The sequence below is a fragment of the Melanerpes formicivorus genome, unplaced genomic scaffold (genome assembly GCF_026170545.1).
Source record: "Melanerpes formicivorus ecotype bairdi unplaced genomic scaffold, bMelFor1.0.p_v2 SCAF_23, whole genome shotgun sequence".
In the NCBI taxonomy this organism is placed as follows: domain Eukaryota; kingdom Metazoa; phylum Chordata; class Aves; order Piciformes; family Picidae; genus Melanerpes; species Melanerpes formicivorus.
This window is the reverse complement of record NW_027142375.1, coordinates 11,429,080-11,457,061: the sequence shown is the minus strand read 5'-3', so window position 1 is coordinate 11,457,061 and position 27,982 is coordinate 11,429,080. Positions and strand designations below refer to the sequence as shown.

General features: G+C 39.3%; 1 protein-coding gene across 4 annotated transcripts in view; it reads right to left on the bottom strand.

The window, feature by feature from the left end:
• The window catches only part of ETV1 (ETS variant transcription factor 1), a 67,889-nt gene extending 41,549 nt beyond the window's left edge, over positions 1 to 26,340 (bottom strand). For 2 of the 4 annotated variants that reach the window (XM_068152512.1, XM_068152514.1), the window contains exons 1-5: positions 26,159 to 26,340; positions 25,510 to 25,643; positions 24,639 to 24,726; positions 22,838 to 22,885; positions 12,904 to 12,957 (exon numbers count right to left, since the gene is read on the bottom strand). In XM_068152512.1, the coding sequence (XP_068008613.1) occupies positions 12,904 to 12,957; positions 22,838 to 22,885; positions 24,639 to 24,726; positions 25,510 to 25,554 (235 nt within the window). In that variant the 5' untranslated portion in view covers positions 25,555 to 25,643; positions 26,159 to 26,340. Of the gene's footprint in view, positions 1 to 12,528; positions 12,668 to 12,903; positions 12,958 to 22,837; positions 22,886 to 24,638; positions 24,727 to 25,509; positions 25,644 to 25,783; positions 25,893 to 26,158 lie in introns of those variants that run through there. The other 2 variants (XM_068152513.1, XM_068152515.1) reach the window with 2 other exon arrangements.
• Positions 26,341 to 27,982: the final 1,642 nt, after the last annotated feature.

Here is a 27,982-nt window from a genome sequence, read left to right as displayed (position 1 = left end):
AATTTATTCCTGTTTACTACTACAGAGTTTCAAGATGGAAAATAACAGCATATTTTCCTACAACTGACACTGGGAAATTCTGGACCTTAAAATCTGCAGTAATGCGTCCGTATTAATAAGCATTGCTTGTTAAAATAACTTGAGCTTGCCTTAGAGTAGGAGAGGGAAAAGAAAAAGGCAAAAAGCATTACAGAATAAAGACTGAAAGACAAAAAACATGCATTGATGAAAATCAGTTTTAAATTAATTGCATCACATGTTCATCTCTATATTATGTTAATTCTATATATGCACCACAACTCCTGATCTTTATTTGATCTGGCATAAACATGAAGCCTTTGAGAATAATAAGTAAGGCCAAAAAAAGAGGCTGAAGTAGACAATAGAGACAGGTTCCCTGTGCCTACAGCATATCAAAGTTGTATCACTGTCCTTAAAGCAAGTTTATATAAGGGCATTTGTACATAGGGAAAACTGGCCAACAAAAATCATTGTAATGCAGACACATGCCACTTCCCTCAGCGCAGCTTATTTGACTCCTGAACATGATGCTTCTGCTCACATTCAGCAAACAAATTCTTCTGGATGCTTCTTCCCAAATGAAAATGAATGTCATTCTTTAACTGAAATGTGCTTTTATAAAGGTTGCATGCTAAGACACTAAAAAATTTTGTCAGTTTAACTATTTATTTCTGAGCAGCCAACACAAGACCTCCCATGCCATGATGTGATGTAGCCTTTGGGGGGGGGGGGGGGGGGTGTCCCAGCCACAGTGGAAAATATTTAAGGTTGTACTCTTACAGTTTTGTAAGTGGTTCAGTGTTATAAATCCCTGGTTTTAGAGCAAAATATCTCTCATTTGCTTGCCTGTGCAGTTGAAATTTCTGAAATACTCATTACAGTTAGTGAGGGTACACCTGCAGCTTTCTGATGCTGGAAGTGCAGAAGGCACCACTGGGATAATTCAGGTATTTGTAGCCACTTGGCTTCTCATTTAAAAGGACCACGATGGATGAAAATTAAAGTCAGTGAGTATGTTCAGTATCACAAAAATTAAAAAGCCCACTCCAAAGGGTAAGTCACCTGACTGGATGAGGCAGGATTGCAGGGGTGGTACTTTCAGTAAATAGCAATAAAAGTAAACCTACTCCCTAAGCCCAAAGATGGAGCAATTCCAAGGCAAATTTTTCAAAAGGCTGCTAGTAGACACCTTGTTAGAACACTATAGATCCTTTGCCCTAAACTGATGCTGTATTTTGGCAGCTGCTAACCAGCTGAACTGCCACATGGTATTAAAAGACTGTTTCTGTTCTTCTGGCCCCAAGCAAAGGTACAGCTTGACATGATTTTGGTTAGCTGACCCCTCTTCTTCTCCACCCCCAAAGCATTTGAACTCCTCGTCAAGAATTGTCTAGGAGGTATTTTCATGCAGTGGGAGCTGTAGTTATGAACACAGTTTTTTAGCCTCCAAAAGCAGCAACCTCACAGAAATGCTGTCACAGATACTGTTTTATTCTGATTTATGTCCTCTTCATACAGTGCTAACCTCCCTTTCCAGACAGGTACCCGTCCAATTACATCAGACCTGCCATTTCAGGCAATGAAAGGGGAAAGGGCTGCCAGAGGGGCTCTGCCTCCCAGCAAGTACCTCCAGGGCAAAAGTTAACCTGCTGACAAATACCACGGCCACTGGAGAACTCTGAGAAGAATACAAGGAAATTTGCAGAACATTGGTGGGAGGGAGAAAGGGAGGACTAAGCTGGGAGGAGCAAACTGACTTGCTTTGATGTCTGAGGTGAGTAGGTGAGGCAAGAGAAAGAGCTCTCCCTCTCCCCCTGCCTCCAAAATAAACAGAGGCTTAGGGCTGTCTGGAGGAGGAAGCAGTAACCTAATAAAAATTAAACCAGATAGGTTCTGTAGCAACTGAGCTGAAACCCATGGATAGCGTAAGATGATTGGGGGGATGGTGGGGTAGGGAGGGGGTAATCTAAAGGATTTTTAACTCCTCTATGTAGAATCACACAGAATCACAGAATGTTAGGGGACCTCCAGAAATCATCGAATCCAACCCCCCTGCCAAAAGCTGGATCACCTAAGGCAGGCCACACAGGAACACATTCGGGTGGGTTTTGAAAGTCACCAGAGAAGGAGACTCCACAACCTCCCTGGGCAGCCTGTTCTAATACTCTGTTACCCTTGCCATAAAGAAGTGTCTACTTATGTTGAGTAGGCACTGGGCCCTACAGAAAATCAGCACTGCTCTTCATCTGCATTAGCTTTCAGTGTTAAAATCCTGGGAGGAGGTCAGGGGCATTTGCTCATAATGTGGCTTCCAGGCAAGGGTGCAAGAGGAGCGGATCTACCTCTAGTGCTCCCTCTAAAGAGGAAGATCTTAATGCAAAACCAAGCCTGGGAGAAAATTTAAATTGTATTCCTACCTGAGAATTATCAATAAAGTTAAACGCAAAGAGAGGAGCTGGCCACTAAAGCAGGGTCTGTGTGCTTTTCTGAGGACAGGATTTCCATTTGCATCAATTTCCAAAATTTAATTTAAATTGTAAGAGGTAATGGCTAAGTACTACGTAACTGCCATGACTAAAATAGCAAACTGAGATAATATCCCAGCATTTTACGCACACATAAGTACTTTCTACTTCAGATAAGTCTGCAGTTTAAGGGTTTCATGTCCAGATTTTGACTGGGTTTCTAGAAGCAGAATTATGAAGAAAATTTGGGAATTATAGCAAGTATTTTTGTCAGAAGTAACAAGTTTTAACATAAACCATTTTGTGGGTTTTGTATTTGTTGTTTTAAAGGTATAATCACCTGATGTTTAGGAAAGCATACCCACAGGAGAAAAAGAGGAAATGATTCTGCTTTGTTTCCCCTCTTACAGGAAAGTTTCAAGTTACATCAATCTAGCTAGGGTTGGAGTGGTGAGAGGGGTGGAGAGGGGTTGTCCTTTTCTTATGTATTCATGCAAAGAGCTAACAGCTATAGATGAGAAGGCTGCTCATCTTATACTTGTAGCTGGAGAAAAAGTTAAAGAAATTCCATCTCAACTCTGGTTCTGCCATTTGTTGTCCGTAACCTAAACACCTGCTATCAGAAGGTTGCTTCTAGTTTTAAATAGCTCAGCCTTAGAAGCCCACCTTCAGAGATTCATAACCAGTGAGTTTGCCTCCCTATAAAAACTGGAATATGATAAGAGCATCATAATAAAAGAGTATCCTTAAGGATAATCACGCCTGTCAGTTAGCTACTCAAGAATAGGTGAAAGCAAGAGAAGCCAGTAAATAATGAAATGGACTATGCAGCAAGCACTCTCTAGCATGAATTAAAGAACTAATTTAAAGATTATTTACTACTTGTTTTTATTTTAGCACCTCTCAGTGATAGGCACTAAAAGGAACAAAACTGAATTTCGAGTCGATGATTCTTAATTTGATTTCACCTTTAACAATAAAAATGCGTATACATTAAATCAAAAAAGTATACACTAAATCAAAGGTAGCTAATTTACTTCATTGCAGGAATGAGCCTGTCACCACCCTAAATACATGTTCCCTTCATGCTTCCATGTTAAATTTTCACAAATGCTCACCAGTAAGATCAGCTCTAACAGATGTAGCTTATAGTTCATTAAAGTGTGGCTAAAATCTAAATCTTCAGTTCACTACCAAAACCCACTGCATGAACAGCAGCCTTCACTGGAAAAGGTGTGAGCCACTGAAATAAGTCAACAATAAAATTTAGCTCAGAAGTTTTATCTCTGATTCAACAGGGAAACAAAGAAGCCATTGTCAGGAGTGGTTATGTCTGGGAACACAATGTCAGGACTTTAAATAGTAGTCCAATATTCAAAGACTCTTAGCAAAGTGCTCTTGCTGGAGCTGGTGGAATTTTGACCACCTGCAATCAGGCTCTGGTTCTCAGCAGATATTTAAGGCTTCTACAGCTACCTAAAGCATTCCAACTGTGTAAGACAAGCAACTGCATATGCAGTACCAATATAAACACTACACATTTTTTCTGAAGCCAACTGTTTCTGAAGTTCTATGATTATTTTACATGTGCATGCAATCAGACTATTGCATGGTGTATACTCTCCTTAAATGCATGCATGTACATATACAGATAGATGTATACATATGAATATGTGTATACACACAGAATATACACTGTGTATATATACACATACACTTGTATAAATCCAGCTCCCAAATTCTAATTCCAAATGCTTGAAACTTCTAGTCTTCACTAAATATTAACACTTTTCAAAGCCTTTCTTTTCCTCCATTTATCTTACTGCTTTGGTCATGTGAAACTTTATTTGCAGGTGGGTTAATAAGGAAACACTACACTTGGTTTCAGCAAGAAGACAGAGTACTAAAAAAAAAACAAGAAAACTGTTTGTCTTTTTTAGGTATACATTAGAAACAGAAAGGAAACTACATCTGAGCAAAGAAGAACAAATTAGCAAGACTGGGAATTGGTTTTGCACACATACTTTTTCAAATGTCCTTGATGGCAACTCATAATATATAAATTTAAAGACAAAAACCTGGCTAGTCAGTAACCTTCCTATTCAGTGACTGTAGGACTTGGCAGTAAATGTCACTGTTAAAAAATATTTCACTACATTAACTTACTGGCAACCACATTTGCTGAATAAGTTCATAAACAGCCATGGAAAGAAAAGACAACCAGAAATAAAGCTGCTAATGATTCACTCTCTTATAACATGCATAATCCTCAGCTAACAGAACTAACAGATATGTAAGAATGAAGATATCCTTTATCAAGACAGTCCACTTCTCTCTTCACCTCAGCAAGGTCAAACTACACTCCAGGAACGGGTAAGAGTAATGTAACAGAGACAAGGGAAACATCAAGAATAAGTGAAAGAAAATGAAAACAATCCTGCTCCGGGAGAAGAGTGGAGCACAGGCTTTGAAAAAGTAAACAGTTCTCCATTTACCAGTTTAGGCCAGGTTTAGGGCACTCCTGGAAAAAAACCTGATTACTTCCAAACTAAAAAAAATATTAATAAATATAATTAATGAATATTTATCAGCTTCTAAATGGCTCCACAGTAATTATTTCCCCGCAAAGAAATGCAGAGGACCAAAACAAAAGGACACAGAACCTGAAACAGGGCTTCTTTGCCTGTGTGCTTGCAGAGGGCTAACGATATCAGTCCTACATGGCAAGAATGTGTCACAGACTCTCCAGCGCTTAAGTGCTGTTTTGAGGACTGTCACTCTCTCCTCCTCCTTTTTTTCCTGCTATACCCTTTGAAAACTTCACATCAGTCTGTGGGAGAGCCTGACTTCTGCTTTCAGTTGCTGAGGCAGCATGTAAAATAAAAAAAAAAAAATTAAAAAGACCAAAAAATTTTATAGAGATTGTAAACACATTTTACACCTAAAGAAACCTAGGAAATAAATAGAAGTGGACGGGCTCAGCTTGCAGACTGCCTGCTTATTTTACGCCATCGCAGAGCTCATGGATTTTCAAATCATTATTTAGGCTGCTCTTGGAATATAAAACACATTTTGCAAAAACACTGCATGGAAAGCAGTTTAAGGGGAGTAACAGTTCTGTATCAAAATAGGCTCAAACCCCCTTCAATCTGCCTTCTTTGGTTTCTGTGTGAAAATACAGTTGAAAAAAAATTCTGCATACTTTGTTTAATACAACTGGAACCGAACAGATGCTCTAATACATATACATAATCCTGATGAAATTAACTAAATAACTATCTGTTTTAAAACAGAAATAACTGTAGTGTTAAGAAAATACTGTCATGACTACAAGTTACAATGTGAGGCTCGTCTGTATTTCTACAGATGGGATCTTCACAGAGTCCTTATGGGGAAGGGAGGAGGGGAGGATTCCTCAGAGAGGAAATAGAAGGGTTTTTCAAAACTGAAAACTCAACATTTTGAATAAAGTATGTTTAATGTTTTTGTTTTTATGTAAACAGACCTTAGGAAGTGATCTGACAGCCTTAAGAAATTACCATTTGAAAGAAAAAAAGGTCTACATGCTTCATCTTTGATCTATGAGACAGATTTATCACAGGACAGGATGACTGAAGTTTATTCATTAGCTGATAACCTCCACATGCAACACAAGCCTTTAATCTGCAATAAAACAGCAAACAAGAATGAAGCTCTGAGGAAAGGAAACTAAGTCAGCTTGGCTGAGCAGGGGACATGCCAGTGGAAGGCCAGAGGAGAAACTCAGGGACAAAACCCTACAGAAGATACCCTGTTCAGCTGCCTGGGATCGTCCATGCCTCAGAGAGCTGGAGCCCATCACGTCCACACCAGCCCCATGCAGTTAAACCACATCTGCGTAATGTGGGTGCTGTATCTGCTGGGATGCTCCAGAGGTACCTTTACCTTAGAAGCAGAACTCACATTGTGGCATGCCAGGCAATCTTAAAAGGAATAGCTTCCACTTTAAAAGCTTTAAAAAACAAAAGCTATGTACTTGATGGGGTCTTGTCATTTGTTTCACAGTACTATTGCCACCATCAGTACTCGCCATCACACTCTGTGAGCCACTACTACTACTACAATCCAGGAGAACCCAAAGCCCTTGTACCTTCAAAGCTGGAAATTTAATCTAAAAATAGAAGCAGAAAAGCAAATAAACAGAAACTGTTTATTAAAATGAAAGCAAAGCCACAAATTCTCTACTATTGAGCTCACGAGTTACCGTCGATAGTCTGCCTCTTGGTAACACTTTTTCAAGAATTAAATCTTGCAATTATGGAAAAGGTCACAACTATGGCAGTGTAAAATATTTCCAAGAATTCTCCAGAGGAAGAAGGAGGGGAAAGAAAAAAATCCTATATTAGAACATACTAATGCCCGGTGATGAACCACAAAATAAGCCCTCAAAGTTCTTTGGAAGACACCAGCTCCTAATTTCTTCTGAACGAGAATTAAGAAAAGAAAAAGAAAAATGGAAAGTTAACAGCTGGTAACAGTTTCAGTCCTGCTTTAAACAAAGGAAACAAGTGCTCAGTGACACAATGAAAGAAGTGAGGCTATCTAAGGCAACTATGAAGGGAGATAAGGTGGTCAACATCAACTCCTCAGTCTGACCTCTCCATCTCTTACAACAGCAATTGCATTGGACTCTCTTTGTAAAATGCTTTTGAGATCTCTAGATAAGTGATCATTAAGAGAGCTGTATATCTCACAGCAGAGTGATACATGCATTTCTATACCTACTTCAAACCGAGAAACAAAGACGTTAAGCAACATGCCCAAGGTCATGCAAAGCTAAGGGCAGGAACAAACCACAGAGCCCCGGCTCTCACAGCCCTTTAGAAAGAATACATCACAGTCGGGCATGCACTAAAATAAATAAGTAAATGCCTCTATATTTGACAATGTCTGACCTAGGAAAGGAAGTAGTTTCAAGTCAAGTGGCAAGGAAAAAAAAAAAAATACAGCTGCAGCAGAAAGCCCTATCGGGGAATTGCTAGGTACAAAGAATGACTAGCACCACCTTGTAGGGTATTTGTGGGACTGCCTGCTGCAGTACCACACTTGCAGGGCTACACTTATAGGAAAGGTGTCAAGACTCAAAAAAAAATAAATAAAATCTTATAAAACCCCTGAAAACACACTGGTGTGTGCAACTTGCCACACACAGAAAACTAAAGCACTACCAACTGCAGTTTCTAGGATATTGTGCACTACCAAGACATGACTAGCAGCTGCCTATGTAGTGAATCATCACGTTAAAAAACGCTGTCTTTTTTTTCCAGTCCACTATTTTTTTTCCCCTGGAAGCTGCAAAATTAAAACTATTCTGCATCATAAATAGAAACAAAAGCAGTGAACAGATCTCTGGACTTCAGTAGGGCCATCAGAATTCATATTATTCTAGTGGTTTCTACTGTGTTTGACTGGCATGGGGTTTTTTCCCTCAAAGTCAGTGAAAATTAACCTCTACCAATTGCTCACCAGCTCTTGCTATACGGAAGCATACAAGAACTGTTCTTCTAGTTCTGCAATTTGCTGTTGAAATTTAAGTCACAGAAAGAAGAAAATATAACAGAGCGTTTTTCACCTGAGAGTGAAAACAAGAATCACGCTTTTGTATGCTGCAAACATGTAAATAAATATTAAAGCTTTTCCTCATTTAAACTGCATTTGGAATATCCTAAGCCATTAGTTAAAATGACAGAAGAATATAGCTACCTGAAGCCTATGTAAAGAATCTCTCTTTAACAGGCTTTTAAAGATTGCAAGCCAGAGCATCTAAAAAGCACATCCCTGAATAATTTAAGGCTCCTGGCATCTACGTTGAAAGAGCGCCTTTGCTAAACCTGGAGGAAAAAAAACAGAGGTAGGAGAAAGAATAAAGGTCGTGAAGGATCAGCGACAAAATCGCTACTAAAAAAGTATTTTTCCTATCTTAAAGTTTAATCAGACATGGAGAAGCACGGATTTTACAACCAGCCCTTCCCATTTACTGTCAACAGCTGTGGTCTAACATTAACATTTACCCCTTGGCAGTGTTAAGGCTGTGATGGTCAGGGAAACAATAGAGGAACAAAATGAAAAAGGAAGGAAACCGATGAAGAAGGTGAAGCACAGCACAAATCCTCATTAGCAGAGATCCAACAACAAATAAAAAGCAAAAAGGCAGAGTTTATCACAGATTTTAAATGGATAACCTACACTTTAGGGTGAAAAAAAAAAGGGGGGGGGGGGGGAACCACCACCAAACTGGAAGAACAGACCAATGTAAACACCTGTTATTAAAACACAACAAAACACCATTACATTATTAAGACACCAGGCAAGCTGGATTGGTACAGGGTAATCCCCATTTATAACCAATTGTAGCAAGGTCAAATTACAAATCAGTGTACTGTTGACAATACCAAGTTTTCTCTGCCAACTACATCCTTTAAACGTCAGCAAATCCTACCTACTTCCTCTTGTGTCTGTCACAGAAACCATCCAAACAATGGGATCAAGCAATCTTCACCTCAACAGCTACTGACTTCAAGCAAACTGAACACTTTATTCATTTTTACTCCCAGATTGGAAAATCCCGCTGTTATACAGTATCTGTAAGCCTCCCCACTGATTACAACCAGTTCAGGATCTGGCTCCTCCTCACTGTATGAAAATGGGAGTTGAAACAATTGGAAACCTTATCTGAGGAAGTTAACGCAGGTCACCCTTCTCCACACGTGAATGCTGATTGGACATGGACAAAACAACAGCTTAACTAAGTCTTACGAACTAGACAAGAGCGTCACATACAAAAGGCTGCGGTTTGGGGGGGGGAGGGGTTTCGGGGGGAGGGGTTGTTTGTTTGTTTTTTAACCTTTTTCACCTTTTGGAGAAGCAGATTTTGCCTTTTCGCTTCACACAGCTTTTCAAGTAATTGTTAAAAGCAGAGTCATGAGGAAGTCATTTGAAGTAACTTCAGGTCAGCTGAAGTGTAGAAGGAGATTCAGAATGGGACAAAACCAACCTGCCTAACACAGAATTTCCAAGCGAATGCCTGTAAAAGTGATCACTCCCTCTTTTTTGTGGAATTTTTATTTCTTAAGAGAACATAGATGAAAAATAAGAACATGAAACTATTTAATATGCAGTTGTAATTTTCCAGTGTTAACTGCGAGCCAAAAAAAAAAAAGTATCTCTTTGATACAGATCTTTCGCCCTCAGAACACAGAGAGTTCAGTTGTTACAGAAACCAGGTTACAAGAATCAAACTCCATTCTGATCACTCTGAGGTGAGCCTCAGAAAAGTTCTTTCCAATAATTAAATACTCTTTAACTTTGATTAGTTAAAAGGTAATCTGAGGTGGTCAAGATGGGGCTTTGGACGCTGTGACAAAAAAAAGAAAAGTTCGGAAGTGCAGACATTTCTAGGGCTGTTGTGGTAGGAAAGACCTCCTTCCAGTAGTGGAACAAAATTAAATCAACTTTAAACAGGTGAAAAGAAAGTGTTACAAGGACGCTTGACATGCTGGATTCTTAGCTAGTAGAAATGTGCATAATTCCAGTAATGTCAATAATATCACATGAAGTTATGCTAGCTGTTGACCTCACTCCTAGTATCTCAAGCCCACACCTAACTATAAATATATATTTTATGTTTGCTTTTTTAAAACTGATTGAAGTTTAATAGCAACTCATAATTGAAACATTCACGGTCCCAAACTAGCTTTGAAGTTAAATCCCTAAGTGGATGAAGTGGACTGTATATCTAATCTAAACTAAATGTTTCTCTTAGTTACTAATACCAGTGCAGTTTCACTAGTTAAAATCATTATTACAGAAAAGAAACCCAAAATCCACAGCCCTCTAAGGGGCATTTAATCCTGCTCAGTGCTAGGACACAGCACATGATCTTGGCAGCATTAGTTCCTCCGCTACCTTCCACATCTTTGCTTCAAGAGTTGAATAATGCGAATTCTAGGTAAGAAAGTTTTAACCACAGCTTTCCAGCGCTGCTACTATTACTGACCTTTCTCACAACTCTTTTCCAAGTTTAAATTTAAGACCACAGATCTACCTCAGGTTTAAAGTCCACTTCTTGAGCAATGACGCTAGAAATAACGTCACTAATTTTTGTACCTAGACTGCAGGCTGTTACCGTTCCAGTGGAGCACTGCCATATTCTCTGCATATTCTGAGCATCACACACATACACCCCTACCTACGTACAGGTCCATAAATGACATTTGTGCAGCGAAACACAGTTTGGTTGCCTCTGAACTAAAGAGACTGTGACCTCCTTCACTGACTTAAACCTCTGTGCTTCACCATTTTCAGCAAAAAGCAATGCATTAAACACTGAACCTATGAAAGCTTACCCATCCTCACCCCTGTTTACAAAAAACCCAAAATTAAAAAACCCAACCAGCCGAGTGCTTCTCTGCTGTCAGTAACAGGGTGAGTACTGTACAGATTTACAGATTATATATAGTAAGTCATTATAATAGAGTTTGAAGGCAGGTTTGAATCCTAGAGAAAACAGTCACAATTGCACTACTTCTACAGCAGTAATTTCCCCACGGCTTTGGTTATGTTGATCTCCGCTCCTGTTTCACAGAGCCCACAGCTACACACACTATATCCAAGCGTATGTCTGAAACTCCGTAACCTTTGCCAGAGTAGCTCTCCAGGAAGCTCTCCTGACCTTTACTTAAGATAAAGAAACCGACTGAAATGAAGAAATAAATGTTCCTTTGATAATAGTGTGTAAGCTGTGGGTAAGGAACATTTGAAATACAAGAGCATTAATAAAAAAGCCATATTAGGAGAATTTCTTTATCACCAAAAGCAGTGACCAGCCTCAATAGGGCTTTTCATTCACAGTTCACAAATTATTTTCCAAGAATCCCTGACTTGCTGTGTAACGATAATTGTGGGTTAATAGAAGCCCTGACTGAACTTTGTACTCTTAAACAAAGGATGTATGCATACATGACTATATTTGGAGACAGTTCCACATGCAGGGTAATGTATCTGACTTTCAACTTAAACAATAGTTCTGGCTTTTGCATTATAATTTAATAATAACTTTTAAAAGGTTTTGAAGCAAAGGTGAAAAAAACAAACAAACTACAACTCTTTCACAAAGGGCAGCTCAAGAAATTTAGAAGCAACTGAGCCTGTTGGCTGGTGTATGTAGAAGAACCTCCAGATAAGAACATAACGAAACTGTTGCTGTGCAGGTATACTATCGGAGTCCAGGGGGTGGAAACATTTTTTCTTTTATTTCCCCCACAAAATCTTGTTATGAGTACTCTCATTAAATTATTCTTCAAAGTTTCTGAATAACCAGGGGAAAAAAATCCTCTAAAAGATTCCTAAGAAAATTCAACAAGTCTGAATTTGCTTTTAGGTTTAAGACTATTTTAATGCAATTCCTTCCGATCTAATTTTAATCTTAACATTTGAGTACACAAATGCCGTATTTAACACCTATCTGGTTCAGTGGCCTGCCAGAATTCACTCCAATAGGATAAATTATTTAAGTTATTTAGCAAAACAGAAAAGCTGCTCTGCACAAGCACTGTATAGAAGAGCCCTCTAAGGATGGAAAGAAGCCTTGCCACAGGGAAGAAAGATGCCTAAAGCCGTTCCAAGAAGTCTGTGACTTTGTCAGATGTTTCTCATGCCATTTCTTTACTATACCCTTGCAATCACCCAAAACCACAGCACAGCAGGGAAAGGGAAGCCAGCATTCACTGAATAATAGCATTTTAGCAGATAAAGGCAAGATTTGATGGATATAGGCAAAAATAAAAAAATAATGTTTGGGCACATGTTAAATAATATAGCAGACAATGCAAAGCTTGCGTCTTAACATAACTCCCATTAATTCAAAGGGAAATTTTGTATGAGCAATGAAATGCCACATGTTAAGATGGCTTTAAAAAGTCTCCAGCAGTGGTTGCATTTGGTTATGTGGATAAATTCATATATTTACACATAAAACATACTGAGGAGCCCAATTTCTGCTCACCAGAACTGCCTCCTACACCCCACAGCATCTGATCCATGTCGGGTCAACAAGCTCCTCTACTCACTCTACACGCAAAGAAATTCCCTCCATTTCCACAATCTGAGTTTTCCCTTGCTTCCCTGCAGCTGGGGAGGCTGGGGGAAGAATTACAGGAGAGGACCCTTGTTGAAGGTTATACCTTCAACCCAAACAACTTCTTTTGGCTGTGTGTCAAAACACAACTTGCTTTATCTATTCATCCCACTGATGTCACCGACCGGTGATAGGAGCTGTCACATGACTGCACATGACACAATAAATACCAAATATGAAGACCCAAATACAAATATACAAATACATACTTTTTAAGAAAATGTGGATTCATACTATACTTACAACTTTCAGCCTGATAGTCTGGCACAAACTGCTCGTCATTGTCAGGTACCTGAGCTGAAGAAAGGAAAACAAAAACAACAAACAAACAAACAAACAAAAAACAAGGAAAGAATTAAAAGAAGCCATTAAAGCATAAATAAAAGACTGTTGTGCTTAATTTGAAGCACAGCCAAGATTAAAATTAGGATTTTTTTCCTCATTATTGAGTATGAAAATCAGGCAAGCGCATCATTTTAATATCAGATAAACCCTGGGGTGAAGCTGTGCGGTGCAGCGTGAGTCCAAGAGCAGCCCTAGCATAGAGCGATGGGGATGGGAGGATGTGAAGGCTGACATGAGCACTGGCCCTGCCTCACTCCCTGCATGAGGGTCTGGACCTACCACACCACTGGTAAAATCTATCAGTGCTCATTTTCAAAATACCTGCACAGAAAGTCTACCTAAATCTAAATCCTGGTGTTCGATACTTATGCATCTTTAACCCCCTTAAGACCACACCTTTGGCTTACGTAAAAGCAATTCCAATTTTTCATGTCAGTTAGCCAACACAGTAGGGTTTTTTGGTTATTGTTTTAAATACTTAAAAATAAGTGTTTTAACAGGTCACAAAATTCGTTGTTTCATGGTATTTCAGACATTGGAAAAATTGTATTTACTTAAAACAAGATTCATGATTAACACTTGTGCCCCTTGCGTATGATCATCTTCGCTTTTAGGAAGCTTCCATCACAAACCTGAGCTATAAAACGCAATCGCTTCACAGTCTGCTGATGCATCATTTGGTGATGCTACAGTTACTTTTCATTGTATATCTAAGACATTAGCCATCTCTCAAACCATGTTCTGAGTTCCTTTACGCTAAAATGCTACCAAATGTGTATTACAGCTGAAGACATTCAAATAACTGCAGTACATGACGATAAGAAACGGCATCCTCGGAGCACATGTGGTTCTGGGAACATCCCGAGAGAGATGAAGTTTCTCATGTCTGAACTTTTCCATCTTTTCCTCAACATGCAATAACAGGAATCATCACAGCAAAGCTCCATAAAATTAGCTGATTGAAAATAGTTTAATTCACGCAGCTCTCAACTGAAGACAAGCAAATAACTCAGACGATCTTAATTAAAAAGTTAAGATCTGCCACGATCCAGTTACCCAACAAGACTTCAGAGGCAAATACCCATTATATAATAATTTATTGAAAATGTGACTATCTAACCATTAAACACATTAAATTATTAAATATTACTTTAATGCCCTTCAGAACACTTTCTAGTTTAGGAAGCATAAGTTCCATTTCAAAATGTGCAATTACTACTAGCTTTAACAGAATTAAAAATTGGTGTTTAATTACAATTACAGACAATTATTTTGAATGTGCACTGCAGTGCTCTTCATGTATCAGATCTCCGCTCCTGACTCAGGAAATGTTTCTAATGGCTTAACTGAGAATTATTGTCCGTGGGTTAAAGAGTCCAGAATCAGGCTCGTTATACTGAAAAATTATTTGTTCTTGGTTTTAAAAGAAATGTTGAAAAGTCCTACTGTCTTAACTGCAGCAAATACCCCTTAAGAATAAATGACCTTGGGAAATCTGCAAACAAAGATTTGAAAAGAAGTGTGAATAAAATAAATATAGGAAATGTAATTAGCATTACGCTAAAAAAAAAACCCAAAACAAACAAAAAGCCCCAAGAACATAGCTGTTGTTGCTTTGTTGTTTTGATTTTCTTAGTTGTGACAACATTGCAGTAACCTATGTTTTTAGAAGAAAGCAGTACCTTTGAGGTCAAGTTAGCTCCTCAAAGTTTGAAGCTGTACAAAACGCATATTTTATCATCCAAATATTTCCTGTATTTTTGATGCATTGTATTTCTCCTTCCGAAAAAACACAGGACTTGTAACAATAATGAACCCTGGGATGATGAGCCCAAATACTACCACCCTACAATTTCTGATACTTCAAGCAATTCACTGCGTGCAAATGTTAGGCATTTTTGGTATAAAAATGCCAAATATTTGACTATCGTAAAAGAATCCAATCATTAAATCACAGTATCCTACTTAAAAATCAATTCCTAAAGACTTCTTACATTTCCAATTGTCCCTGAATGAGTCTGTGAGTAGATTCAGAGTTAGTCATCAAGGAATTTCTTGCTTACAGAAGACACATCCCACACATTTTTCTTAATCCAGATCTGATTTTCGAATGCGGCATAGGGGCTAGTATCACTCTAATTTTTTTATAAACACACGTGCATTTTTTTTATGTATACATGAGTATGTGTAAATTTGGGGATCCAGAATATCTGAAAAAGGCTAAAAGACAACAAAACCCCTCCTGTGGAAACTGGAAGGCTGCATTTAGTGATTGCAGAACTGGGACAGCAATCTTATATAACTTTCTAGAGCATACTCTGCATACCGGTCTGCTTCATCAATGCTTTCTTCTGGTTTTATCAGTGTAACTGAACTTACCCTGGAACAAATCTGTTGTAAAGATGTATGTATGTATCAGTAAATGAGATTTGGGGGGGTTTCCAGCCAAAGAGTAAGAAAAAATAAAATACATCTGGTGAAATTGTCATGGAAAGCAATATTACTTTAGCAATACTGTCATTACCCCTCATTTGATCTGGAATAAACAAGAAAAATAGACTTCATTCATGGATCCCCAGAATTTATGAAAGCTTGTTTAATAGAGATCAAGGTACAGCACTTTATCAGTACTCTAAAAATAGGTGGAGACTACATTGTCAAAATGTATTTTAAATACAATATTGACATAGCCTTAAACGCCAATGTAGGATGAGTACAGCAAGTTAAGAAGTGTCTAAAGCCTTGCCAAATGTAAACAAAACAAATAACAACATCCAAAATGTTCAAACTAGGAACATACATTTCCTACAGGAATCTAATTTTAGTAGCATCAGTACCTTAGAAACAAGCCCACAAGCCTATGCAAAGAAATTAAAGGGACCTGCTAACTGCTGGAAATAAGAACTTCAATTCTTCCTTTGTTTGACCTGACATTATTTTTGAACTATCACTGAAACTCGCACATTGTCACACTGCCCAAATCCAAGCAACCATCAGCCTAATACATAGACTTCTTCCACCAGCACCCTGCTATCTGAGGGCATATCATTGGGATACATCATCCCATTACTCAAAAGGAAGAGGGTTTTTGTGCCTAGAGTTTAGATAATTACAAGCAGGCTTTGTAACAAATTAAACAGACAAGTGAAGGTATCTTGACCTTAATGTCTGAAAAGAAAATGGAACTTTTAAGGTTACAAATTGTCTGTACATTTATATGCATATGCCATTCATTTCCTCTTATATTCACAAGTACTGTAATTCAACAAGGCTGCCATAAAATCTTCATTGGTCTTCTGTTAACATACTCAACACAAGACACAATGCATAAATCACCCCCATTTTTTTATATTTTTTTTACTTTGCCATTCACAGGAAAATTGAGAAAGGTATCTGAAATGATCATCTAAGTATTTCCCTGAGCTACTTAATTATGGGGGTTTGAGAAGGCAAGTATATTCCAAAAGACTAATAAAAGGTTTTGAAGGATATTAAGCACGTGGCTTTTACTGCTAATAGCAGAAGCAGCTACGTTAGTTCACTCTACATTTAGAGCCATCAAGTCTCAGACTCCTGAAGCAGACAACATCTGCAGCATAAACTATCCAGCTCAGCCTACATTATTACCAAAAGTTTTCTTTTCTTCTGACTATAGCTGTAATGTCTTGAGAGGATTTGGGAAGTGCACAGAAATGTTAATGATGATCTTGAGGATGTTATCAGTTTAGATTTTGCAGTTTCACTACCTACTGAGTTAAAAATCAGTTTGCCAGAAGCAAACAGTCACAGCACAAAAATACTTAAGACTTGTCTGTAATTTTTAGAGCTTTAAAAAGCCTTTCAAAAGCTGAGCTCACAGCAAAAAAGCAAATTGGGAGGGAAAAAAAAGCAAAAGAAAAGTTTAAACTAGGGCCTGTTAGCTTGCTTTCATTGCAAGTAAACAAAAATAAGAAGTCCCTATTAACAAGCATCCAGGACAAAAGGAGTTAATATTTAATTAAAACCAGCTCTATCCACTGTAACAATGACCTGGAGCCAAACAAGGCAGAAGATGTATGAGTCATTCTTTCTGCCAGTGAATGAGACAGCTGATCTCCGAAGCAATTCCTCAAGACAAGCAGTCAGAACTGGAGTTCTGCCTCCATTCACAAAAACACAGTCCAGCATGAACCATGTGGCCTCAACCACAAGCTTTTCATGTCACACCCTTCCAGAAAGCTACAGCAAAGTAAACTTGAACTTCAGGCATAAACACACTGATTTCACTGCTTTGCCTCAAGATGCAGCACAGACCTGCTAAGGAACGTTATTTAATAAATGAAAAGTTAAGCAAATTATACAGGGCTGATAGTTAACTCTTCCTTCTCCCAGTCACAAGCTGCTTCCAAAAGCTCAGCTGTACTCCAGGGAAAGGTGTTCCAGCTTAAAAAAAAACAACAAAACACCACCACGGAAACTTTCCAGAAAAACAAGAAGCTGCAAACCTCCTCGTTTCACTTAAAACTTTATTTTGGGCAGCGGAACACTTCCTGTGGTACTGTGTTCTCTGACCTCACACTTCACTTTTAGAGCTAAGAGCAGCTCGTTTTAAAATATCAATCCATTTATTCTAAGTGGTAAAAGAAATCAAAATTGACAGGAAATTATATGTGAACAGCAGTATTTTGGCTTCAGCTTTGGGCCTCACCAGTAAGGAGCCTACTGAGTTTTCTTTGATTCATTGTCACTTATGAAAGATATAAATGTAAGTATTCCTGAAAGAGCTAGGAGAGGGAAGGCTTGGTTGTTGTTTTTTGGTGTTTGGGTTTTTTTTTCCTCCAGGTTGTTGCTGGGGGATTTGTGTTGTTTTTTGGTTGTTGGTTTTTTTTTTTTCCCAGGGAACAACTGTTTCTAACAAAGGAGCATTCAGGAGGCAAAACAGTGACAAATTTCAAGATGGTAAAAAATATTATTTCCCATAAGCACTCGATTTGCTGTCAAAACAACCCAAACCCCTTTTTACATAACATGAGAAGCTCTGACTAATAGACTCAAATGCAGTTCAAAACTAGCTCCAGATCTCAAAAATTTTTCCTTATGTGAACAATCCCTAGGAATATAAAGATGGGTTTTCAGTATCTGCTCTTCATTTGCTGCTATACTAAAAATGAGAAAAAAGTTAGCTACAAGGAAACCCTAACATTTAACATTTTGTGGCAGCCCTCTGGTTTGCAAACCTCACTACGCCTTTGAAAATTATTATTTTGAGTAAAAGGCATTTGGTTTTCAAGCAAACAAGAAAGACATTAAAAAGTTTATTACTACAGAGACTCTCGGACTTAATTTCTGGTAGTTTTACTTCTTTTAGATTTCTTCTTAAAAGAACACTCCCCTCCCTTTATTTTATAACTTTCCTCCTTGTTTTGTGCATAGATATTTAAGAGTTATGAGTATTTGAAAGCTGAATCTCTGCATTATAAATTCTGAAAGTCTTTTAGAGTGTCTGTCCCCATCAGGCAGTTTTCAGCCTTGGAGACATGAAATTGTAATTTCTTCACTGGTTTTGGTCCTATATATATGTGAATGGTTTTTGAACATGGCTACATAGTATCTGTCTTACAGTGAGTAAATGTTACCATTTTTTGGCAGCAGAAAGCTAGCTAGCCAGAGTAAGCTGCTACACATCTCCACTGCTTAAAACGAAGCCGTTCTAACTAAACCAATATTCAAAGATCTAATGCTTTCTTTTATTAAAAATAATCACTTAAGAATTGGAAACTACTTATTTTCACACTTTCTCATTTACAAAACAAACTAGAAGTCAACACCACCTTAGACATCACTGTGGCATTGGAACATCCTTCGGGATCAAAGAACAAAAGGGAGGAACTTAGCTCCTAAGGTTCATTCCAAATTTGGGGACCAATTATTTGTGCAAAACAGCTTCCTTTTAGATACTAAGAACTAGCTTTTAAATACTGTTAGCTTGTAGGCATCCGCTCAAGTTGACTAAGCTGCAGTAATGGCATGAACCTGCTATTACCTGTAGCTAGTCTCTCAAAACACTTTACAGTTCACTTAGTCTTTTCGTATTTTTTCCAAGTCACCCAACGAACATTGTGTTTTACTTTTCAGTTTACTACCATCTGAGAAACTTATTATCTGCTGCTCCAAGAAGCAGATCCAGTGCATAAATTCATTATGCTTTTGCTTCTGATGCCTTTTACGTATCTTTCACAAGCTGCAAGAGAAACTAGTATCTGAAAAGATTAATTTTAAATAAAAATCTGTATTTTTGCTAATCTATTTTTCCCCCAAAACCCAACGCTTTCACCATGGAAAGGAGACACTCACTAAGTATTTTTCCTCTCTCTTCACTTTATTCCAGATCAAGAAGTAACAGCTACCATGATGAGATAACATTAGATTAATATTTGAACCTTTTTTTTCCAAGTCAATGAACAATTGCTATCTGCCAAATCCAATCTGACTGCAAATATACGGAATCAATAAAGTCATTTTACAATATTATCATGACAAAATGTTGCCATCAAGTTATTTAAATATGAAACAGGAGATAATATCTGAATAATATTTGCCTTGGCTAGCAATAGGCAGTTTTAACCATTTCCTTTCAAGTTCGAAGGTTGAAACAATTATTAAAGGCTTCCCACTTCCAATTTCTGGCTTCAGGAAACAGTTATAATCTGTCTTCTGTCTTGCATAATAATTGACATGAGGAAACCTTATTCAAAGTCAGTCATACATCAAAATAATGTAGATTCTTTCTTACACAGCTAATACTACACAGAGTAAGAGGCAAAACTCATTTCCATAAAAATCTAGCATGCAGCTAGTGGAATATATTTGGAAGTTTTCTGTAAGTAGTGTTCCGCTTCTTAACTACAGAATAGCATTATATTCAAGAGGTTATTTAACTGTTTACATTTTGGTTTATTTCTTTAATACATACAAACACTCCACCCTTTTCAACAGGGATAGAATACATTTCTGTTTCCTTGTTTGCCACCAACTTGTCACAGGTGACACTAACTGTAAAAATCTCCAGGCTGAAGTCTGTGATGTAATAAGGCTAGCTCCAGGAAAAACAAAACTACAAAAACTTAATCCACAAGCATTTTTGTGTGTGCCATAAAATGCAACTCACTTTCTTCTCCGAACTAATAAGTAAATTTCTGACCTGGTTACTCCCCAGTGGGGATCTGAACTCGTGGGAGAAACCTGGTCAGCTGCCATTGCTTTTCATAAAGAGGGTCAAGACGTTTTAAAATTTCATGGTCATTTCCCTGGCTCCACAGCATTATGAAAAGAAATATGTAAACATAACTGACGCTGCCAAGTTGGCAGACTTCTAGCCTATGAAGGTCCAGAAGAACATAAATGGACACATCTTGCAATGGGTAAACAAGTCTGATTTCAAAATCTGTTTCCTGGCTAAGCTCATCCATATAGAACACTGAGCAGAGAGCTACAATATCCTCAAGCACCAGTATATTGTAAAGACTACCAGAAAGTTGTTTTGGGTAGGTTGGTTTAATAAAAACTTTGGGCTCAGGTTAATAGCTTAGTATTTGATTTTCTCATCTTGACTTTCTATTTCAGTTTTAGTTTAGCCTTCAGAAAAGCTGTACAAAGTTTGGGTTTTCGTGGAACAGCTGAAAACATGGCGTGGCCTTAAACACACAGATTCCTTAAAGTATTTCTAGAACACTGAAAAATCTGTACTATTTAGTTGTAATATGTTGTGGGAAAACATAACATTTAGCTTTATTATCCTCTCCCAGATTAGCCTTTTTTTTCCCCCATTTTTAAATACTTACCACATGATGCTATAATGCTATCTCCTTTTACAAAGTTTCCTCAATCTAGCTGACACAGGACTAGACACAGGTTTCTCCCTCAAAATCTATATAAATTTATTCAGTGAAATAGACTCAGCTGAAAAGAAAAAAAGCCTCTCAAACGATTCATTCTAGTCTAAAATAAGTAGTGCCTCCCAAGTAAAAATTGCACTTACAGTAATTTATGTACCTACAGAAATTATTTCATCAGTTTTAAATGCCATATTATTTTTCAAACTTATATTATTATCTGCACATGCATTATGACTCTGCCTGCATTTTCCTGACTTATGATCAAAGAAATTTAATCATTTTCAGAAACAAAAACATTCATGCCAGTTAAAAATCGAACTAAAAGCTCTTCTCTCTATCAAAAAATACTATCTTTTGAGTAGTATTTTAACATATTTCTGGCTTGTTAGAGTGAATGAGATGAAACAAAATAAAGAGATCCTTAGGAAAACTAACACAGAGAGACAGTTACTGTTGCATCTGATTGTTATACTACAAAAAAGATCTTAGTGCAGGACATCCTGCTTTCAATGATTAGGAAAGGATCATATTAATTCCTAAAAATGTATTCTCTGTTCCATTAATTTAAAGATGACTTTTTGATTACATACAGAAAATCTACATGCCAAAAATAATGATAGAATAAAACTGTCACTAAAATAAACAACACCCCACAACTTACTTACAGGTTAAGAACTTGACTAACTACATATAAAGCTGTTAAAAAAGAATCAGTATGTAGACAAGCAGTCAACAGCAGTATTAGCCTCTATGAAACCCAACAACACACATTTTACCCCAACATCCCTCCTCTCCAAAAAAAAAAACCAACCAAAAAACCAGAACATCTATTCCACAAGATAGTTGTGCATAGTCCAGTACATGATAAAAATTAAACATATGTGAATACTCACATTCATTTAAATCAGGATCGATTTGGAGATATTATGTTAATTTGCATCAAAAGCATGTTTACATCAAAGTTTGGAGCAGAAACATTAAGATCAGACAATGCATAAAAATCTTCAGGCTTTAAATAAATGGTATCGTAAACACCAAAGGAAAACAAAAATTAGAGAATATTGCTAAAGAGAACAAATACACATCGACAAGCAGAAAGCTACCTTGCATCTTGTTAAAGTTCTCTAAATGCAGCAGCTCATGTTTTGTTATTGTTAAATGAATCTCTCAACAGCTGCTCTAAATTCAGATTTCTACATTATTGCTCTTAAACCTTCTCTCTTCAGTAGAATGTGCTCTGCAAGATTATTTGAAATACTTAAAAGCACAAGCAGGTGTACAACAGACCGATGTCAGTTTTCTAATCACCCAGCACACAATCTCACAACTACAAACACGAAGACAAAAATAACATGCAAAATATTTAAAGGTTTCTGGAAAAAAAGAAAAGGGAAAGAAAGAAAGAAAAAACAGTACTTTTTAAGTATTTCATACACACCTAATGTTCTGTGTTGTGAACAAGGTGGAAAGAAGACACTTGCACTTAAATCTTGAAGCATCCCGTCCCGATGAACCCAGAGAAACTAATTTCTGCCATCAGAAAAGTACTCCACCAGAACACCAAATAATTATATGTGCTGCTCTAAAGGAAACAGCAAGCCCAGTTCTGGCTGTATGTAGTCTCTCGAGGTACAATAATATAAACCTGATCAATTGCAATTAAAATCTGAACAGAGGCTTAGAACTTGAAGTCTTGGTGCATTAGTTCTTGCCAAAAGCAGATGTGATTGTGAGCTGGAAGCAATTTCTCCTGGTAATTTGTGATGACACTGGGTAGAGCAGCCCCAGAGTCCCCAAAGACAAACTCATCAGAGGCTCTAATGTATGCATGACACATGAGGTGGCTCTTTTAGAGCTCAATTAATTGGGCTGAACATTAAGACAGCAAGTTCAGGACTTTTTTTTTTTTCCCCCTCCAGAGTTGTTTTTCCTCTTTTTACAAGCAGTTTTTTCCTTACCTTCTGCAAGCCATGTCTCCTGTAATTGGCTCAGATCTTGAAAGAGTTCTGCAAAAAGATGAAGACAGGGATAAGAGACTCACACCCTTAATCTCTTCATAAGATTAAAATATCCTCAAAAACATATTTTTCCTGAAGAACAACATACACAAATTCTATTTTGGCAGTCAAACATACAGACAAAGTAGCTATTTTGGGGCTGCAGTTACTGATTTTTCTATACCTATGAATAAAAAATAATTACTTACTGTATTATTTTAAGAGCTCCTGAAATAAACAGAATCTTAACCAAGCTCTGTAGTGTAAAAGGCTCATTCAGCAACACAAAGGAAAGCTAAAAATGATCCTCTTTCTTACAGGTGAACTGTTTCCCCTTACACAATTCAGGCCTCCTCCTGCAATATCTGCTGTCTCAGACTTCAACAGGAGTTCTGCCCAAGCAACAACTGAGTATTTTTATTAGTAGGGTTGTAACAATCACAGAAATTTTGAAGAAAAGACCTGACAGGCTGCAACAGCAAACAGAAATGGGAAATCTTTTCTACTTCCCCTTATGTTTTACTTTGTATGACAAGTGAATCACCACTATTTCCTCGATGTACTCGTCCTTTCTTTAAAGTGAAACCAATTTCTCCACGGACTGAGTTTTGCAGCAGCTTATCTTTCTTTCCAGTTCACTGAAATCAGTTGCTTCTAACAGGTACAACCAGAGCAGCATTTGGTTCACTTGCAAAGCTCTGAAACTCCGTTATGAAAATTCTGTTTACTGAGGCTAAGTAGGATATTTGAACTGACAAATGGTTTATTTTTAATTTACTGTATTTTGAGAGAGACTTCCTCTTTTACAAATGTTGACAGATAACTATTTACATACACTAAAATGACAGAGGCTATTCATTTACTCTGTGGATTGATACCTCATGCTGGGAAATCATTTAACTGAAAATCAGAAAGTTGTTTTTTCAGTCTGTCTTAAAACTTTTCCACACAAGTATGCAAGGATTTTGAAGAGTGTATCAATGTGTCCTCATCCCTCTAAGATTTATATAGTGGTAAGTTTTAGGCCCCTATATACACCTTCCTGTATGTGTTATGTACTCACAGGGGGGTAGGCACAGCATCTGTACTGACCCTGTGGTCTAAAGTAGTGTTAGCACCTATTGCTAGACTACAGTCCTGTGAGTGATCCTCAGTCCTGCTGATGGGACTTGGTTACAAATCTTTGGCCTCACAAAACTTTGTCCACTCCAGACTTTCTTAACTGAATTTCCCAGGATTTTTAACTCTACCAGAGCCACAGCAACAGGAACAGACTACCAGGCACCAGGACTAGCTTTACAGTAACACCAGAGTGAAAAACAACCATAACCACACCATCATTCTCAGTCCTGCTACCACCAGGGAACACACACCAGTGAAAGGGATGTTAAAAGGTGGGACAAATGAGGAAAGCCCCGAATATCAAGACACCTGAAGGGGAAAAAGCTAGGTGCCATGACCTGTGTCATGCTGCAAAGGCTTGGCCTCGGTGTATGATATCCGTGCTACACATGTGTGGTAGTACCAAAAATGCAACAGGGTAAGTCAAGGAAGGAGTATCAACTTCATCAGTTTATTGCCTTTGCCATTATGTTTTGCAGTAGTAAATGCAATTTTCTGGTCTTGTTTATTCGGATTGATCTAGGTATATTTATCTCCAAGATAAATAAATAGCTCTGAAAGAGCTTCTCTGCCTTACTAAGTAAGGGAGGGAGGGTGTGCTGGGGGGGGGGTGGGGGGGAGGGGGGAAACAAGCCCTCACCTTCTGAATCATGAGCCAGGTCTCTGTTAATGAATTTTCTTTTCCTGACATTTGTCGGTCTCTCATTACAGTTTCTCCCACGCGGATTCTATAAACAGGAAAGATCAGTTACTTCAGAAATCTGAGGGGTTTGGGTTGGGGTGTTTTGTTTTTTTTCATTTAATCAAGAATACTGAAAGCTGGCATGAATTCGTTACATTTTCTAACAGGGAAAGAAAGGATCGTCTTGCAGCCTCCAATTCCTAGCAAAAAATATTGCTGAGCACCTAACATGTTCATAAAGATTCCTGTGTCTAAAAGCAAGACATTTCTATGTAGACACACGCACATACATATAATGTGTTCAAGAAGCAACACAATACCAACCATGTATTTTTAGCATCTAAAGTACACAAACCTACACAATAGCACATCAATCCCCTCTGTGTAAGCTAGGCAGGAGAACCCAGATACGAGATTATAATAGGCTGCTTTATTTCCCTGTGTTACTTAAAACGTTGTTTGCAAAGTCCTGAAAGTCAAAAAGGAAAAATAAAAAGGAAAAAGAAAAACGTTAACGTTTGCCTCAACTTCATTCTTCTGAGCGCTGCAGGCGAACGCAGCCAGAAACTTTGAATGCAGCTGCTGCTGCTCTTGTCTCTCTCATCCGCTAATCATGTGCATGATTTTTTAATCATCCCAAAACTGTCTTTAAAAGAAGATGATGCTTTATTGAAATAACTAGGAAGACAGGCTGATCTTGCAGGCAAAGCTCCCAGATGAAGAGTCGCCCCTACAGCGGTAACAAAGCAGAGACTCCCTCTGCAAAACTCCCCCACAGAAACAAGTCGGAGTCAAGTTTATAAACACCAACTTTGAACCGATCACTCACATTGGTGACCATGTAAGGCACTTGCTGGTCATAAAATCCATCCATTCTGCAGCTCTTCCACAAGTCTTAGCTCAGTGTTTTATTTACTGGGCATTTGATCTGGAGATTTCCTCGGGGTCTGGACTCCAATCAGCCTGGAGGGGAATACAAGATGGCTTTTAGATTAAAAAAAAAAAAAAAAAAACCGCCATGAATGAACTGCTCGAATTTGCATAGCTAATTAACCTCAAAGAGTCCCATTCATAAAAAACAACCCTCCCTTCTCTGCCTTCACCTGGGTTACGCGCTTCTGCCAGGAAAACCCGGAGCAAAAGCACTTCGAGGCAGCAGCAGAAAGCAAGACGAGAGGCAGGGGTTTATTTACACTCCCCGCCGTATTCCCCGGGCGATCCGCGCAAGTGGCAGCCCCGGCTCTAGCAAACGTGTGCTCAACTCGTAATGGCGAATGGTGGGGCGAGCCGCGCACCTCACGGCAGCGGCGGCAGCGCCCGCCAGCCGCAGCCACGCACACACACACACCCCCCACACACCGCCACACGCACCCAGCCGCCTTCCCCCCCACCCCCTCCTCGCCCCAGCATCGCTTCTGCAGCCCACCTCCACCGCGCAAGCCTGCCGGGCGGCGGGCAAAGTTGCCGGGGAGACCCACCTGAAGGCCACGCGCGGCGATCGGCTGCAAAAAATTCCCTCCAAATTTAATAAAAACATTAATTATCCCCCGGCACTTCCCCCCTTGGAAGCAGCGAGCGCCACTGACAGAGCTCAATCCCGTGGTTTTTCCTCTCCTCCTCCTCCAGGGGCCCCCGAGCCGCGCCGGCGGATCCCCGCCGCCCATTGGCTCCCCGCGCCCCCCGCCGGATCGCCGCGCCGCCCGCCCCGGCCGCGGCCCCGGCCCCGCCGCCCCCCGCCCCGGCCCCGCTGCCAGCGCTGGGGGCAAGCCTTCGCTCTCCCCTCCGCTCCCCTGCCGGGGCTGGGGGGGAAGCATCGGAAATCGTAACTCGGGTGCGCCACATGGATCCCGGGATCGTGCTACGGGACGCACCGTGTCCGCTTACACACGCACACCCCCGGGTGGCATGGCGACCCCCACCCCTCGCATAATTTATTTTTACAATAAAAAGTTTCGCCTCCCTCACTCCGAGAAAACAAAACAAAACAAAAACCCGACACCCCCGACACGCACACAGGCGCCTTTTCTGACGGCAGAGCAGTCCCGCAAAACTTGGCGGGAGCCCCGAGGTGAGAAAGAGGAAAGCGTGGCCAGGAGGCTCTGCACGGCTCTGTCGGGATCTGCCGGCATCACAGGGCTGCTGGTCGCTATTTGGAGTTGTTTTTCTTTTAGCTGAATCATAGAAAGCAATTGTTATTTCTACTCGGATGACATAATTTCTAGGTTTTGTGGACAGAATTTGGCAGCATCCAGGCACCGGATCTCGGGGGGGGGGGGGGGGGAGGTTTTGGTGCGCTGGTGCCAGGACCTATCAAGCTCAGGATTTCTGAGGACTTCCCAAAGAAAGTGAGCTTTCTTTGTATAGAGTGGCTGTGGGAGGGCTGTGTCCAAAAAACTCTTCCCTTTCTTAACTGCCAAAACGCACCAAAGCAGATTGTGTGGTTTCATAACAGCTATATTTGTCCTCTCTTTGAGCAGCGAATTCCAGGTATCAGAGGAATCAGGTGGTGGATTTAGGTATTCATGACGCTGTCTTGCTGGGAGATACAAAGTTTCAGGTTTTTTGTTATTTGATGTCGTTCAGCAATTACCAGGCTGAGCCCCAAGCTAACAAGTCCAACTTTGCCCTCAGTCTTTTCTGAAGGCTTTCTTTATAGCTGAGGGTGTAAAAGCAGCTAAAGAAACCTGCTTTGGCATAAATTGCCTGGAGTGGCATTAACAATATTCAGGTTCCTCCTTCTGTACTACTTTGTTTTGAAAATTACAGTTGTCTCGCTGCACTCTATTCTGGGGCATATTATTTGCTGCCACAATGGTTGGGGTTTCCCCACACCACACACACACTGCCCCCCCCCCCCCCCCCCCCCGCTTCTCCTCTCACTATTCATACTACTCACTTGCCACTTCTCCTGTCCAGCCAAGAAAAAAGAAAGCATCATGTTCCTGCAACTTCAGTCCTTCTCATTATGGCCTTGTCGGAGAAAAGGTCCACCAGCAGCAGCTTAGGTTATGTATTCTTGCTGCTTCTGTTTCCATGCATGCACCCCAGCACACCTGGAATGACCAGAAAGGAATGCTGCACTAAATGTTATATAAACCTGTAATCATTTTAGTCTCTCAGTTGCTGCTCCAGTAAGTCACTTTCATGATAGAATAGGGAAATAAAACTCCCAAATGCTCCAGGTATAAATGAAATTTCCTGGATAATGAAGGCTATCATTTTCTTATTTATACCCTTGCCCAGGCTAGAGCAGCTGCTGAACCAAAGATGATGGCCTTGTGTGAAAGCTATGGCTACAGATC